Genomic DNA, 13861 nt, shown 5'->3' with positions numbered 1-13861 from the left:
TTATAATTTTTTTTGCAACTGGCCACACTGTTTACTTTTTACTTTATTAAGAGATTGAGAAAAGAAAACAAAGGAAAGGCAGCGGAGTTAAAGGACCTGGACCGCGAAATGGCCTGCAATGTGAACTGCTACAATGTGGCCTCTGGCTCCTCCTCCTCAACATCCTTACCCTCTTTGTCGACAAGCGAGTCAAATGTGAACCTAAACTACTTGCCCGATGAAATTTTAGAGTTCATATTTACCTATTTGCCACCTTACGGAGATCTGGAGCACTGCAGCTTGGTGTGCAAACGATGGCAGGCTATAGTCAAGAGTAAGTAAGAAAAGTGGAAAGACTCTTATTCTATCTAAATGATGTGTAAAACCCCCTGTAGATCTCGTGCGTCGTGCGAAGTTAAACCTGGAGAAGGGCCTGTCTGACTTTCGTCTGCGTTGGGAGATCTTCAACCAACAACAGTCGTCGGCAACAGCAGGATCCATTATAGCAGGTAGATTTGCCCATTCTGCAGTGCGTCAGGGCAACTCAATGTATGTCTTTGGAGGCGGCTCATCATCGGACACTACCTTCAATGATCTGTGGCGTTTTGATTTGACGCATATGCGCTGGGCGAGACCAGTGGCCACCGGGACCTACCCATCACCTAAGGGCAGCGCCTCAATGGTTGCATGGCGGGATCAGTTGGTTTTGTTTGGCGGCTGGCGTTATCCATCGCTGCATCCACCCTATCAGCCATGGTGTCTATTCGATGAGCTGCACTTTTACGATTTAGGCAAGAATCGTTGGTTGCTACGAAGCTCTTTGTCTTGTCCACCACCCATGGCTGGACATTCGGCCACCGTCCACGGAGATCGCATGGTTGTATTTGGTGGCTATCAGATAAAGGACGATGTGAATGTTAATTCCAATGACACTTGGGTGTTGGATCTCAACGAACAGAGATGGTATCAACCGCTTTTTGTTGGCAACACCCGTCCAAGTCCCAGATATGGCCAAATCCAGATTGAGCTTGACAAGAATCATCTGATAGTGGTTGGCGGTTGCGGAGGAGCCAATCGGGTGTACACTGATGCTTGGCTACTCGACATGAGTCGAGATGTGTGGTCTTGGAAAGTTCTGGCTGTGAGAAACAAGAAATTTGGTGCCGTCCACATGTGGTGTAATCCTGGTTGCAAGGTCAATAATTTTCTAGTAGTAGTGGGACCATCACCCACCATGCCTCAGGACTTTCAAATGATGAAGCATCATCGTGTACCCATGGCTGGTGGTCGAGGACCGCCACCAAATCAAAATTATCCCCTGCAAAATCAACTGCGTATTCCAGATAGGAGAGCAGCTGATGGCCCACTTGGTGGCTTGGCTCCTCTACGCTTAGGCGGAGCAGCAGCAGCACCTGGAGGTGCCCGTGCTGGTGGCTTGGCTCCCGGGGAACAGTATTTGGCCAATAGACGAGTCATTCTAAATCAGAATATGCAACAGGCCCAACAATTTATGCATAACAACAATGTGAATAATAATAACAATAATATCAATTATCAGCCACGTTCTGGGCGCCTAATTGATTTGCATGCCCCCACACTCCCGCGGCCACTAAATCCACCTCCACCAGCGGCAATACCTCCGGCTCCTGTTCCAGCTGATGGCGATATAGATGCAGCACAACGCCTGCAGCGCAATCTTGCTCTTCGCTGTCGTGACAATGAACCAAGATTACCCAAACGCTTTGACGAACTGTATGAGGTAAGAACAATTTTATAACTAACTTCAAAAATTTCTTTACTCTAATCTTTATCTCTTAAAGGATCCCTTTCGCATGGCTGCTTTCAATGTGCACACAAGATCTCGCAGTGCCTCACGCGATCACAGTGAACGCATTCGTCGCATGGAGGAAAAAATGAATGCCATACGCAACTCACGACGAAGTGCTCCTGCCATTGCTGCTGCTGCTGCGGCAGCTCCCGCCGCCGAACCTCAAGCGGCTGCTGCTTTACGTGCTCCATCGCCGAAACGTTTGCGTTGCAATGTTCAATCTCTATTCGTTTGTGACATTTCGAAAATTCTACAGAGCAACGACACTGATCCTGGTCTAGATTGGGTGGAATATCGGAATTTCGGTGTACTGAACGGGGCACCCGATCGTCTAATACTCTCCAGTCTAATAGCCGGCAATGGAGAGTTGATTCTGTTTGGTGGTGTCCACAAAGAGACGCTAACAGATATAACACACCATGTGTCCAATTCCATACACTTTCTAAGTGTGCCACGTGATATTATCTAAGCTCTATCCTCGTCTCCTCCAGTGTGCTCTAAATGCTACCTAATGACGAACAAGAGGGCGGTAAAAAATTAAAATTATTGTAATTTATAACTAAAAACTGTTTAAATTAATTAAAGAATTTCAATTTTATTGTTTATCTCAAAAAGTAAATCAATTAAGTTGTTGGCATATTTAAAACGAATATCACATTTATCATCCTCACATTGAACGCAGTCGTTTAACATTTGCTTTAACCTAAGGTTCTTCACATCTGGTAGGAGCTGATCTCTGAGTAGAAGGCACATCTGGTAAATATTTGCATCCAAGTCCTGATTGAGGCAAAAGGCGTTTACATCGTAAGTGAAGCCTTCGCCAGGAAAGGGTGTATACTTTTTAGAGAGCTGTGATTCGCCTTCCGCTTCATTATTAGATTCCACCAAGACCATCGTATCAATATCTATGAGTACGACCGTACTTGTCGCTTCATTATAAGCAAAATTATCCGTAGTGAAGTCGGTTAGATAGATGCGGAAACCTTTAAATCCCGTACTTAATTTTAGAGCTAATTCCAAAAGTTGTTTAGCCATATCCAAGCGTAAATCTATTGGAGCTTTTAAGTAATTACTTAAAGTGGATCCAGCATATGCCTGAAAAAGAGTCGAACCACAGACAGCTAAGGACCGGGGCACTGGAAAGGCCATTAACCATAGTTCCTGCATCAGCAATGGCGAGATGGAGTGATGAGTGTAATACGAAATGGTAGCTGGTAAATGTCCACGCTCCTTTAAATAAGCAAGAAAACGTGTAGAATCCCTACACATCTGAAATCCGCCAGGATTGAAATGCAAATCTTTAGAAATCTCTCTGGTCCTCTTTCTCTTGGCCAAACATTTGACATTTTGGTGATTTTCTTTGAATTCTAACCAATATATCTCCCGGCGATCCACAAGCAATGTGAGATCTTTCCATAATCTATCAAATTTCGCAGGCTCTTCGATAGTCTCAAAGAACTTTTCGCATTGCTCACGCTGTCCAAGAAAACACTGAGGACATTCTAGCAAATCCATATTGAAATGCTTTCTAAATATATCCTTCTGTGTTCTCACATCAAGTTCTTGCAGCAGAGCCAGTACGAGCACCACTTTAAGTTGTCCATAAAGCAGGTGCATCACTGTAACGTAGAGAGCGGAGAGGTAAAGCTATAAGTATTTGTATATAGTGGTAAAGTCGGCCCAGCCTCCAATAGCCAACCTGTTTGCCCATCGACTGCATACCAAAGTCAATGTGAAGGACTGAGCCAAAGCAGCTGCCGAACATCATTAGCAATATTAACTTAGGAAATACTCTCTCGAAATGTTAAAATATATTTTCTTCTATATAATGTATGTATGTGTATACAAGAAACAAGTGACCCAATATCTGTCAATATTTGTTGTACCTCTGGATATATGTACATATGTATATCAGACTTTTTAAAGCTCTCCAAATTAATTGGAAAGAGTTAAGTTATTAAGCAATATTAAATTGTTACATTTTCTTAAATTTGGATGGAGCACATATAATAACTCAGTCTAGACTAAATGGTCATTTTTGTACGATTTCTAATGAAATTTTAAAAAGTGGTTTAATAATCTTATTTCTTATTAAAGTTATTTCCTAAACTTATTCAATTAAAAAATACTTGCCTGTATAATTTATATTTTTGTTAACATCAAGAAATCCAAATTGTTGGTAATCATCAATAAGCTCTTACCTATGCCAAGTGTATATTTCATTGGACTATAAAAATAACTTTGGCCATAACTATATATACCAACTTAAGCTTGAGGCTGAAAGGAAGAGTTGTTGTAAATGGGTTCAAGGTTGGCACTCAACTATATACACATAGTTACACACCTACATCAATATGCTTTTCATTTTCTTTTATATATCAAAATTCATAACCGAAAATGTTGATAAAATTGATTGGATGTGGCAGAAGACTTTGGATTTCTGGTGTGAATTTTCGAATGAAGACCCACAATCTGCTTCTCCTCTGCCACAGTCACTCAAAGATCGTCCAACCAAATCCGCTGTAAGCAAAAGGATCAAGAGACGACGAGGCCATATTAAGTTTAGTCCCAGCACATTGCAGAGAATTGTTAATCAGAAACTTGAGAATTTAAGTTCCACCAATGAATTCTTTAACTTTGTTCTTCAAGAACAAAGTAATTGCATGGGTTTGGAGGGACTTGGCTACTGTGATTTGGTACGAGGTAAACAATTAAACGAGATGTGATGGCTGATATGGGAACGCATGGATGAAGAGAAACGAGCTCCGTATTTGGCCTTGGCTGAAAGAGTGCACAGAAGGCAACTTGGTCTCTTTAAGAATCAGCGAAAGATGGATGAAATTGGCTATAAAATGCGAGAAAATCTTCTGCTAAATCATGACCATGTAGATAACGAAGGAGGACCGCCAAGAGCATTGGATGTGGTCATCAACAACTGAGAGAGACCCAAAGAGCGACACTGAGAACGCGCTGCCAAGTTAGAACCACTTGGAGAATAGGTGAGACAACTGGCAGCGGCTCGTTCTCGACTGTCGCTGTTCTGTTGTGTATCTCTCTTGTTCTCGGTTTCAGTTTCAGTTCATACTCCATGCCAGACACAGGTGCTGGCCGCTGCGGCATACGGCACTCGGCATCGACGCTCGACAGCAACTAAAATCGCGATATCGGTCAAGTTCAAGCTAGAAGGCGTATAAAGCAAAAAAAAATACTTATAAACTCCACATGTCGCACCCAATAAAATATAATTAAGAAGCATTAAATAGAACCACATTCAAAGTATATATAGAGACAAGTCATTTATATAGATCTCTAGGTGATCTTATTATTATATATTTTTTGTTCGTTAATTTTCTGTCACGAGATTGTTATAGAAAGAATTTGTCAAAGTGCCAAAAGGTGTGTGTTGGAAATATTCACCCAACAACTAAACTCTGTGTTCTAATAGCTATCTATAATCAAAGGTCGCGTGAAATCGAAAACAAATCTAAATAGATAAACAACAATATTTTCACCCTGTGCTGCTCCCTAAACCCCGTGGATCGATCACCTGTTAGCCAGAACAATTTGCGCAGCATTTGAAATCAAACGGATCATTTATACATATATAGCTAAAGAGGTAGGTAAATATTTGCGAAAGCTTAGCTCTGGGATGCCCTCTCGTGCTATTTACTCTCAAGTCGTCTATGACTTTGGTTTTGGGTTTGGGAGGATGATTGAACTGTAAGGCTAAACGAGCTACAGTCGTAAATCTTCCATGCCCCGCAGCTATTCTAAACAATTTAAACCGGTTATGTATGGTGTTACCTCTCTCATGCGCAAAATAATAGAAATACATATGTATATGTATATAAACAAATTCACACACACAGACAAACACTTACATAGAAAACAAAAAGGTAGCCGGCATAACATAGTATTACGTACTCTTATTGATAAACAAAACGACGCCTTAAGTATTTATTACGAGTATATATTAAACGTGTCGTCATTTCCAGTTGAAATCACAACAATCTTAAGTTCTCGCTTGAGAACTTAACTTGGCTTTTGGTGTAAAAAGAAAAGGTTTCAGCTATCTATTTTCAAGGGGATTTCATTATCAACTGCCTCTTAGGGCCACACGCCAGATAAAAAAGGTAACTCTTGAATATTTATTAAGTTGGTGAATGTTTGAAATACATTTCGCTAATCGAGAAAGAGAATAAGGCAGAATGGTTGGCGATGACACCAGAGGACAAGTGATTATCTACACCACACTTCGTCTTTTTTTCATTCAAAAATAATATCTTTTAATATTTCCTTAAGTGAGAGAATTTGTATATGTATTTACTTGATTTGACTCATCCAAGAATACATTTTATATGTATATATTTAATATTTTAGGGTCATTTTATTAAGGGAAAGACTTAGTTCCCAACATACAAATCAATATTTTGATTAAAATATGACTTCTCAAAAGTCTAAGGAATTATGGTTTTTCTTATTTGAATTTTATGCGATTCTAAAATCTATACAATAATTAGAAATTCAAATAGACAGCCTTGGGGCAAATATCGGTGTGAAAAATTTTAAGAAATGGAATAGATATTTTGTGTTTTAATTGGTTCCATCTTTCTCTTACACCTAGCTAAAGGGGTAGAGCTAATCAATTGCCTAGCAGTATATAAGATTTACTGACTAGAAAAGAGTTTCTATTGATTTTCTCCAAATTTCCATTTTGGGTATAAAAATTCGTTATGCAAATGAATGAATTGCCAAACGACAATAAGATAAACTATGTGTTATTTATAGACTTATTGCTTTTAGTAGCCAGTGACCAGGTCAATTCCCCAGTGTTTAAACAAATATCTCTATTCTCTCTCTCTCTCTCTCTGTCTCTGTGTTTTAGATGAGCAGCTGCTCGGCCGTGCAACTGGCCGTTGCCCATCATCAGGAGCAAGCGAATGTGGGCAATCTATTGGGCCGTCGCTATGCAAAGTTGCTGCATGCTGAGAAATACACAGATTGTGTGTTCCATGTGACCGATGAGGAAATCAAATGCCATAAACTAATACTCTGCGCCTCCAGCCCCGTTTTCGAAGCCATGTTCTATGGGCCATTGCAAGACCATGGTCAGGATAATCAGATTGAGATAGATGATATAAGTGCAGAGATATTTAAAGTACTCATTGAATATATTTACACGGGCAGTGTCGATTGGAATGGCTTGGAGCTGTTGGCCTGCATTGAGCTGTACTACGCGGCTGAGAAGTATCTAATGGATCAGTTGATAGCCGATTCTTTAGTGGCCATTACAAGGAAATTGCGCTTCTCAAACATCCTTCCAGCCCTTGAACTAAGCGTGTGTATGGGTCTGGATGGCCTGCTGGAGGTCTGCATGACCTTTTTTATGCGCTGCTGTGTTAATAACTCTCAGTATATGAGCTATCTAAAGGAACATTATGTCCATGTGGCCAAGGAGTGTGTCAAATCAATAATTGCCGCCTGCAAAGAGCCATATAAATTACTTATTTGGTATGTCTACGAATGGACACAGCGAGAATGCGAACAATTGGGTTTGGCTGCTGCCGACATGGACGATCTGGGTGGGGCTACCAAATGCTGGCCAGAAAATTCTTCAAATCCTACAGTTACAGCAGCAACTCCCTCTCCTATTATCCTGGTAGAGCGTTGCTACTACAAGGCATGCCGCCCGTTTACTGTGGAAGCTGAGTCGCCTGTGTGGCGTCTCCGCCTTAAATGCTCTCGTTTTATATCTCTCATGGGTCTGGTGCTCAATAGTCGACTGACACCGAACCCACCAGGCAATTTGAGCCATGTCCAAATTCAGCTACCTCTAGAATATCGAGAAAACCTGCGCCTTGATCTATGCGAACTACCAGCCGAGGGTGAAGAGGGCCCAGTCACCCGCCCCGTTTGGTCACACACTATTAAGAATCAAATAACGAAATACAATTGTGACTTGAATCTAAATTGGTCCCGGGAGGAGGCTTGCATACTCACCCCCGATCTGCTCTATGAGATTCAACTGCGTTGGGATGGCGCAGCATATGGCGCCGAGTATCCGTGTTCCCTTCAATCTTGCCAATCAAACGATCAAACGATTCGTTTCATTGATGGTTCCGATGGCAGTTTAGTCAAAGGACTGCGCTATGCCAATCTAGTTTAAATTAGCTTAAGTTGAATGAACTGTGTACGCAGCGTCAAAGTTCAATAAACAAAATGAAATTAATTATAATCAAATACAAAAACAACATCATATGAATCCGGTTTTTTTGTTTTGATTTGTTCCTATAAAACTCATCGATAAGTTATCGAAATGTCATCGATAAGCATTGCATCTCGGCTTCAACTTGGTATCGAACGTTGGTCAACACTGAAAATTTAAGCTCTGGTAGAACATAAAAAAATAAATCTTACGCTAATTTTTGCAATTTAAGTTCTCATCATGAACATAAATCTACCGAATTTCAATGTAAAGAACCTGGTCAAGGAGGCGGGCAGCACAATATCGCGCGTTGTCCAGGTAACAAAATAAAATCAATGGTTGAATTGAATTTGAATAGAGATGTTATGGAAGGGGGGCTTCTGTGGGTGGGGGTGTCTGGGTGTGGGTGGCTTTGTGGGCAAAATGTGTTAATTTGGTGGTCGTTTCTTTTGTTTGTAGCTAACAGAAGAGAAACTTGGCACAACTGAACGTACGGAATACGATTTGCATTTTCAAAATTTAGCCGAACGTGCCGATGTAACGAAATCATGGACGGAAAAAATTGTCCGAGATACCGAATCGGTCCTAATACCAAATCCTCAGAATCGTGTGGAGGATTTCATTTTCGAGAAAATCGAGAAAACAAAACCAAAACGTTTAAGCAATTTGGAGCACTTGGCTTTGGATATGATCGAGGCTGGTGGAGATTTCGGGCAGGACATGGCCTATGGTCAGGCTCTTATCAAGGTGGGTCAGGCCGAACAGAAGCTAGGCCAGTGTGAGCATGATTTCATTGCCACATCGGGCATATGCTTTACGCAACCTTTGCGCAAATTTCTTGATGGTGAGATGAAAACCATCAGCAAGGAGAGGGGCATATTGGAGACGAAACGTTTGGACTTGGATGCCTGCAAAAATCGTGTGAAAAAGGCACGCAGCATGCTGGGTCAACAGTCGGTAAGTGGCCAATCAATTGTTTTGCCTATTCTATAAGTAGTGACCTCCAAAATTATGGACTCATGTTGTCTCTCTTTTGTGTACTTTTGTGCTGCGGATTAAAAATGTCTACAGAAAGATGGCATCTCGCCAGAAGTTGTCTTTGAACAGGTATCACCATCATCATAGAAATAAATCTGGCCTGCCAAAAAAATTTTGTGTTTAGATTTACTTACACGACTTTCTTTTCTTTACCCCACCATTCAGGCTGAACGCGATTTGCGTGTAGCTCAAGCTGAATTCGATCGCCAGTCGGAGATTACCAAACTTCTGCTCGATGGGATTAGTACATCGCAAGCATCACATTTGCGACACCTGCATGCATTTGTCCAGGCACAGGTACGCTACTATAAGCAATGCGGAGATGTTATGGAGCAACTGCAACGCGAACTAGCCAAGTAAGTGGAATTTGTTTGTGTTTGTGTTCTTCACCCTTAGAATCCTCGTGCACCATTGTCCAACCACTACCCCCACCAACCCACTGGCTACTGCTGCCCATTTTGTGGATGTGTACACATTCGGTTATTGTTTTGTGGTCTTACAGAATGCAACATCCAAAGCCACGCCTGCGCATCAATAGCGAAGATGTGGATGGGCCTCCCAGCTCTGTATCGATGCATTCCTGTGATTCCGATTCCACTACCACTGTAGGACTAGGTTTAGATAGTGATAATGATAATATAGTGCATCTACTTGAAGATTTTAATATTGATTTCGATACGAGCGCCATATCAACAGTTTAAAAAACATAGTTATCAATACACAAACAAATTTCGCCTTAAAAATCAAATGAAAAAATCAAAGTGAATCGAATTAGTATTAACAGTTAATAATATTATTATATACGTAAGTTAGGGTTGTCTGTTTTACCTAGTCAAGGTTTCATTACATCATCAAACACCATTCCAAACACCGTCCAAAATATAAAAAAAAAAACAAATATCATTAACATCTGCATCTGCGTCTTCCATATCAGTTTGGGAGGCCCGACACCATATATACCGCTCGATGTGAATGAAGCTGGTGGAGCCGGCAACAAGTCCAATACATCTGGCGGATCATCTGGTCGTGGCAGTAATAATAATAGCAACAATCAGGCCACAGCTGGTCAGCCCATTAATGTCAATACGGATCAAATGCACCGAGCTCGTGTCTTGTGCTCTTATGATGCCAAAGATCACACCGAACTAAATCTCAGTGCAAATGAGGTGGGTATACAGAATCACCGATTCCCCCTAATGAAGAACAATATTTAAACCCTTTTCTTTCCTTAGGTTATCTTTGTTACAGAATGCTCGCCTCTCAATGAGGATTACATGTATGGCAAACAGGGCCTAATGAAGGGTCTTGTGCCACGAGCTTTCGTTGAAATGCTAGATGAGCAGGACATTCCCTTTTAAAGCAAAAAAATAAAGAGGATACTCCAAAACACAATACTCATATACAATATACATTCACACACTATATATACACAGATATATGTTATATAGGCAAAGGCAATTGGACAATTATATAATGTGGTCGGGTCAGCAATAACTAACTGATCCTGGCGAGAGAGAGTACAATAATTTATCACATATACATATTGAATATACATTTAGACATATTAGAGAGCCTTCTCCTAGTTTAGATCACATTTCATTTGCTTTTTCCCTCTTACAACTGCTTTCAAAAGTCTGCTTAAAACTACAAAAACAATTATAACAATCTAACATTTTTAGCTCGTTACGTGAATCTCTTATATATAACGGAAACAAAAAAAAAAATTATCTTATTCGAAATCAAACTCAATTACCTATTTAAAAATTTATTATTATTGTTAAATATAACTACATATATATATATATGTATCTACTATGAAGGATTATTACTCAAAGTATTATATTTTGTGTTATATTGTTTAATGTTAGTTTAAAAAATACGAAACTATCAAGAAAATGCGCTTTTAAATATATATATATATAAATTATATCATATTTCTTCTATGGAAAAATTCTATGCTAATTAGTAACTCAAATTTGAAATGAATCTATATATCTTCCTGCTATGATTATAATTTTATTTAAATTTTTTTTGCGGTGCGATTTGCAAGTCAATTAGATGTTGCTTAAACGAACAAAAAACTTAATAAAAGTATAACACCAAACCACGCAATTCAATTACAAACAAATTAATCAAATTTAAACGTAAAATGCAACAACGATGTTTAGGTTTTCAAATAAACGTGTACACCAAGCCCTAATCGGATAATAAAAGAAATTTTCAAAAAGAAACGAACAATCTTTCATTAATTGATCGTAGCACTCGATCAGCTTTTATTTATACACAGAAAAGTTAAATAGACTTCAAAAATAAAGTAAGCATACATATGTATTAACAGCAAAAAAAAAAAAGAAGAATACAAAAAAAAAATCAACTAATTTCGTTTAATTATTTAATACTTTGGACTCTCTCACACTTAATCTTTAAGTAAAAAGAAAAAGAATCTATTAGTTTATGTCATGGACTAAGATCGTATTCCCACTTACCTGAATCGGAGTCAAATAAACCAAAACCCATAAAATCGCCATTCGCATCATATGGATAAGAAGGATGCACATAGGGATAAAGAAGATTAAAATCATCGGAATCTGCATCACTATCTTCCAGATCATCTCCACTCAAGAAGCCCATATCGAGCATGTATTGATTATCAAAGATATCCATCTCATCATCCGTATCCTGTCTCAATTCATGCGGATCATAGTCATAGTCATCGAGCAATAAGTTTGAAAGCGACAAATGAAGCAAATATGGTCCATATTCTGAGGTGAAATGGAGTCTAATTATATTTTTGGCACCAACCACGATAGGATCCTTAAATAAAAGAAATATTTAAAAGTCAGGCAACAATTTATAGAAATGTTTCGTACCGTCCCGAGAGACTCTTCGATTTTAGTGCCCTGCACATAAAGATGTATGGGCAACAGATGGTCATTCTCCCTGTAGAGAATTTTATATTGCACCTTCTTAATAACAGTGTGTACCAGCTTATCGGTTATCTCGTTGCAATCCTCCAGATGCAGTTCCTGCAACTTGGGGCAAGCAAGTATCAGACGCATTACTGCAGTATCGCTGACATTGTGGCACAAACGTAGACTAAGGTGCTCCAGTTTAGTTAGCTTGGTGAACTCCTCAAGCACATCATCTTTAACATTTTCCACACGGACGAGTACTAGTTCTTTAAGGCTACTAAAACTACCTATTTGCATCAGAAGCTGTCGAGGTAAATTTTTGGCACCATGCAACTCAAAATGTTCCAATTGTCGAGATTTAAATGCAATCAGGTGATCAAAGAGTCTGGAACGTATATTACACCCTGGCAAGGTGACAATATGAACATTCTTGAGTTTCGGTAGCTTAGCTATCTCCTCATAGTTGGTTTCCTCATCAATGCTCAGACGCAGCGTTTCCAGGGAGCGGCAACAATGCTTTTTAACCAAACTGTCATAGAAATTCGAATAAGCGGACATTACCCCAACGACATTCAGATCCTTGAGATTAACCAATGCCTTGCACATATGAACCAAACGATTGGCCAGTACCCCGACACAGCCTGCAAGGACTAATTTCTCTACGGAAACAGGCAGCTTGTCCAGTTCAGTGCCATTCAGTTTTGGGTTGTAGGCAAGAGTTAGACTCTTAAGATTATTCAATTTTCGCAGAGGCATTAAACTGCCGTCCGTTAGACCGCAGCTGCTTAAGACCAAATCTTCTATTTTTTCGGTATTGAAAAACAATTTGTGCATATTTCTTGTACTTAGCTTACTCTCCGTAATCTCCAAGGACTTGACATTCATACAATTCGCTCCAAAAAAGTCACACAAACGTTCACAATGCGATTCCGGTATGACACCTTCAAACTTCTTAACATGTCGTCCGGATAGGGTGAAAAAATCTCGCATATCCCAAACGGTTAGTCCATCAAATTTGCAAAAATCCATGGATCTGTGCAAGGTGCGTGTAACTAGGAGATAGACCGCTCGAAGGCGTGTGCAAGCCCGCGAAAAGTGCAACTGATCGGCCAAGGGAAGTAATTTAAAAATCAACGATAGACAATGATCAGATATTCTTAAAATGTAGGCCTCTCCAGATGGGTGTTTGTCATCCGAGCCATAGGCCTCTGGCTGATGCCAACTATCACTGGCCTTCACATGCAATCGGCGCCCATTCACATGATGTACCCGGCTATGCAAGGCTTTCGCTGCATCACGAGGATTGGCAAAGAAAACGTATCCTGTTTTCAGTTGCCATTTGCCACCACGTTGTGGTTCATGCTGCTGATGAGTTTGGTCTCTCGGAACCCACTGGGGCATTCGACGATTTCTGCCGTTGCCAAAGATCTGCATCCGAACTACTTTTCCATAATTATTGAAATGCGGCAGCAACTCATCCTCCTTTAGCTATAAAACAAAGAAAATACCAATGCATGTGCAAAGAAATGAATAAAGGAAAAAAGGGCGCCAATACATGGCGTTCCCTTGTCCTCTTGCTCTCACCTCTGCTGGTATGCTGTGCAGATACAACTTCTGGACTGGTATATGATCTTCCGTGTAGCACAAATTGTTCTTAAAATAATAATTTTGTTGCGCTGCAAAGACAAGCATCAGGATATAATTTCTATTTTCGCATCTAGAAGGCTTTGCAAATTTAATCACTTACTAGGGTTGCTGACAAAATGTGCCATTTTGTCCGTTTTGGTTTATCTGAAAGCTGGCAATTCAGTATACATGAACCTTACTTAAATCGCAATTCAATTTAAATTTTTTTTCTCTTTATAAGCAACGAAACGATAATTTTGCCCCTATTTCAAA

The 13861-nt window shown here is 39.9% G+C and overlaps 5 protein-coding genes across 13 annotated transcripts; 3 read left to right on the top strand and 2 right to left on the bottom strand.

Moving 5' to 3' along the window:
- The first annotated feature begins 14 nt into the window (after positions 1-14).
- Fbxo42 (F-box protein 42) lies at positions 15-2426 on the top strand. The gene is made up of 3 exons (XM_068289700.1): positions 15-313; positions 375-1738; positions 1800-2426. Exons 1-3 carry the CDS (start codon positions 109-111, stop codon positions 2274-2276), a joined length of 2046 nt encoding a protein of 681 aa, XP_068145801.1. The 5' UTR covers positions 15-108; the 3' UTR covers positions 2277-2426.
- Positions 2377-8088, bottom strand: LOC137576531 (divergent protein kinase domain 2A). Of its 4 annotated transcripts, XM_068289703.1 has the most exons (4): positions 7808-8088; positions 4152-4327; positions 3941-4084; positions 2377-3426 (listed from the first exon to the last, which is right to left on the bottom strand). In XM_068289703.1, exon 4 carries the CDS (start codon positions 3422-3424, stop codon positions 2387-2389), a length of 1038 nt encoding a protein of 345 aa, XP_068145804.1. In that variant the 5' UTR covers positions 3425-3426; positions 3941-4084; positions 4152-4327; positions 7808-8088; the 3' UTR covers positions 2377-2386. The 4 variants fall into 4 exon arrangements, with proteins under 4 accessions (XP_068145804.1, XP_068145803.1, XP_068145805.1 ...); XM_068289702.1 differs by lacking the exon at positions 4152-4327; XM_068289704.1 differs by lacking the exon at positions 4152-4327 and having other exon boundaries at positions 3941-4071.
- On the top strand, positions 4168-8069 carry LOC137576530 (uncharacterized). Its single transcript, XM_068289701.1, has 2 exons — positions 4168-5423; positions 6693-8069. Exon 2 carries the CDS (start codon positions 6693-6695, stop codon positions 7971-7973), a length of 1281 nt encoding a protein of 426 aa, XP_068145802.1. The 5' UTR covers positions 4168-5423; the 3' UTR covers positions 7974-8069.
- A 66-nt stretch (positions 8089-8154) lies between the features above and the next one.
- Positions 8155-10862, top strand: EndoB (endophilin-B). Of its 5 annotated transcripts, none has more exons than XM_068290238.1 (6): positions 8155-8330; positions 8472-8969; positions 9084-9119; positions 9216-9406; positions 9553-9745; positions 10283-10862. In XM_068290238.1, exons 1-6 carry the CDS (start codon positions 8253-8255, stop codon positions 10406-10408), a joined length of 1122 nt encoding a protein of 373 aa, XP_068146339.1. In that variant the 5' UTR covers positions 8155-8252; the 3' UTR covers positions 10409-10862. The 5 variants fall into 5 exon arrangements, with proteins under 5 accessions (XP_068146339.1, XP_068146340.1, XP_068146338.1 ...); XM_068290235.1 differs by lacking the exon at positions 9553-9745 and adding an exon at positions 9985-10216 and having other exon boundaries at positions 8157-8330; positions 10283-10808; XM_068290239.1 differs by lacking the exon at positions 9084-9119 and having other exon boundaries at positions 10283-10823.
- Positions 10863-11290: 428 nt separating this feature from the next.
- Positions 11291-13851, bottom strand: LOC137576897 (uncharacterized). 2 transcript variants are annotated; one of them, XM_068290233.1, is made up of 5 exons: positions 13710-13851; positions 13547-13638; positions 11921-13450; positions 11537-11864; positions 11291-11471 (listed from the first exon to the last, which is right to left on the bottom strand). In XM_068290233.1, exons 1-5 carry the CDS (start codon positions 13732-13734, stop codon positions 11467-11469), a joined length of 1980 nt encoding a protein of 659 aa, XP_068146334.1. In that variant the 5' UTR covers positions 13735-13851; the 3' UTR covers positions 11291-11466. The 2 variants fall into 2 exon arrangements, with proteins under 2 accessions (XP_068146334.1, XP_068146335.1); XM_068290234.1 differs by lacking the exon at positions 11921-13450.
- Between the last annotated feature and the right edge of the window lie 10 nt (positions 13852-13861).

The sequence above is a fragment of the Drosophila tropicalis genome, unplaced genomic scaffold, assembly GCF_018151085.1.
Source record: "Drosophila tropicalis isolate 14030-0801.00 unplaced genomic scaffold, ASM1815108v1 contig_593, whole genome shotgun sequence".
NCBI lineage: Eukaryota > Metazoa > Arthropoda > Insecta > Diptera > Drosophilidae > Drosophila > Drosophila tropicalis.
This window is presented reverse-complemented; position numbering and strand designations above follow the sequence as displayed.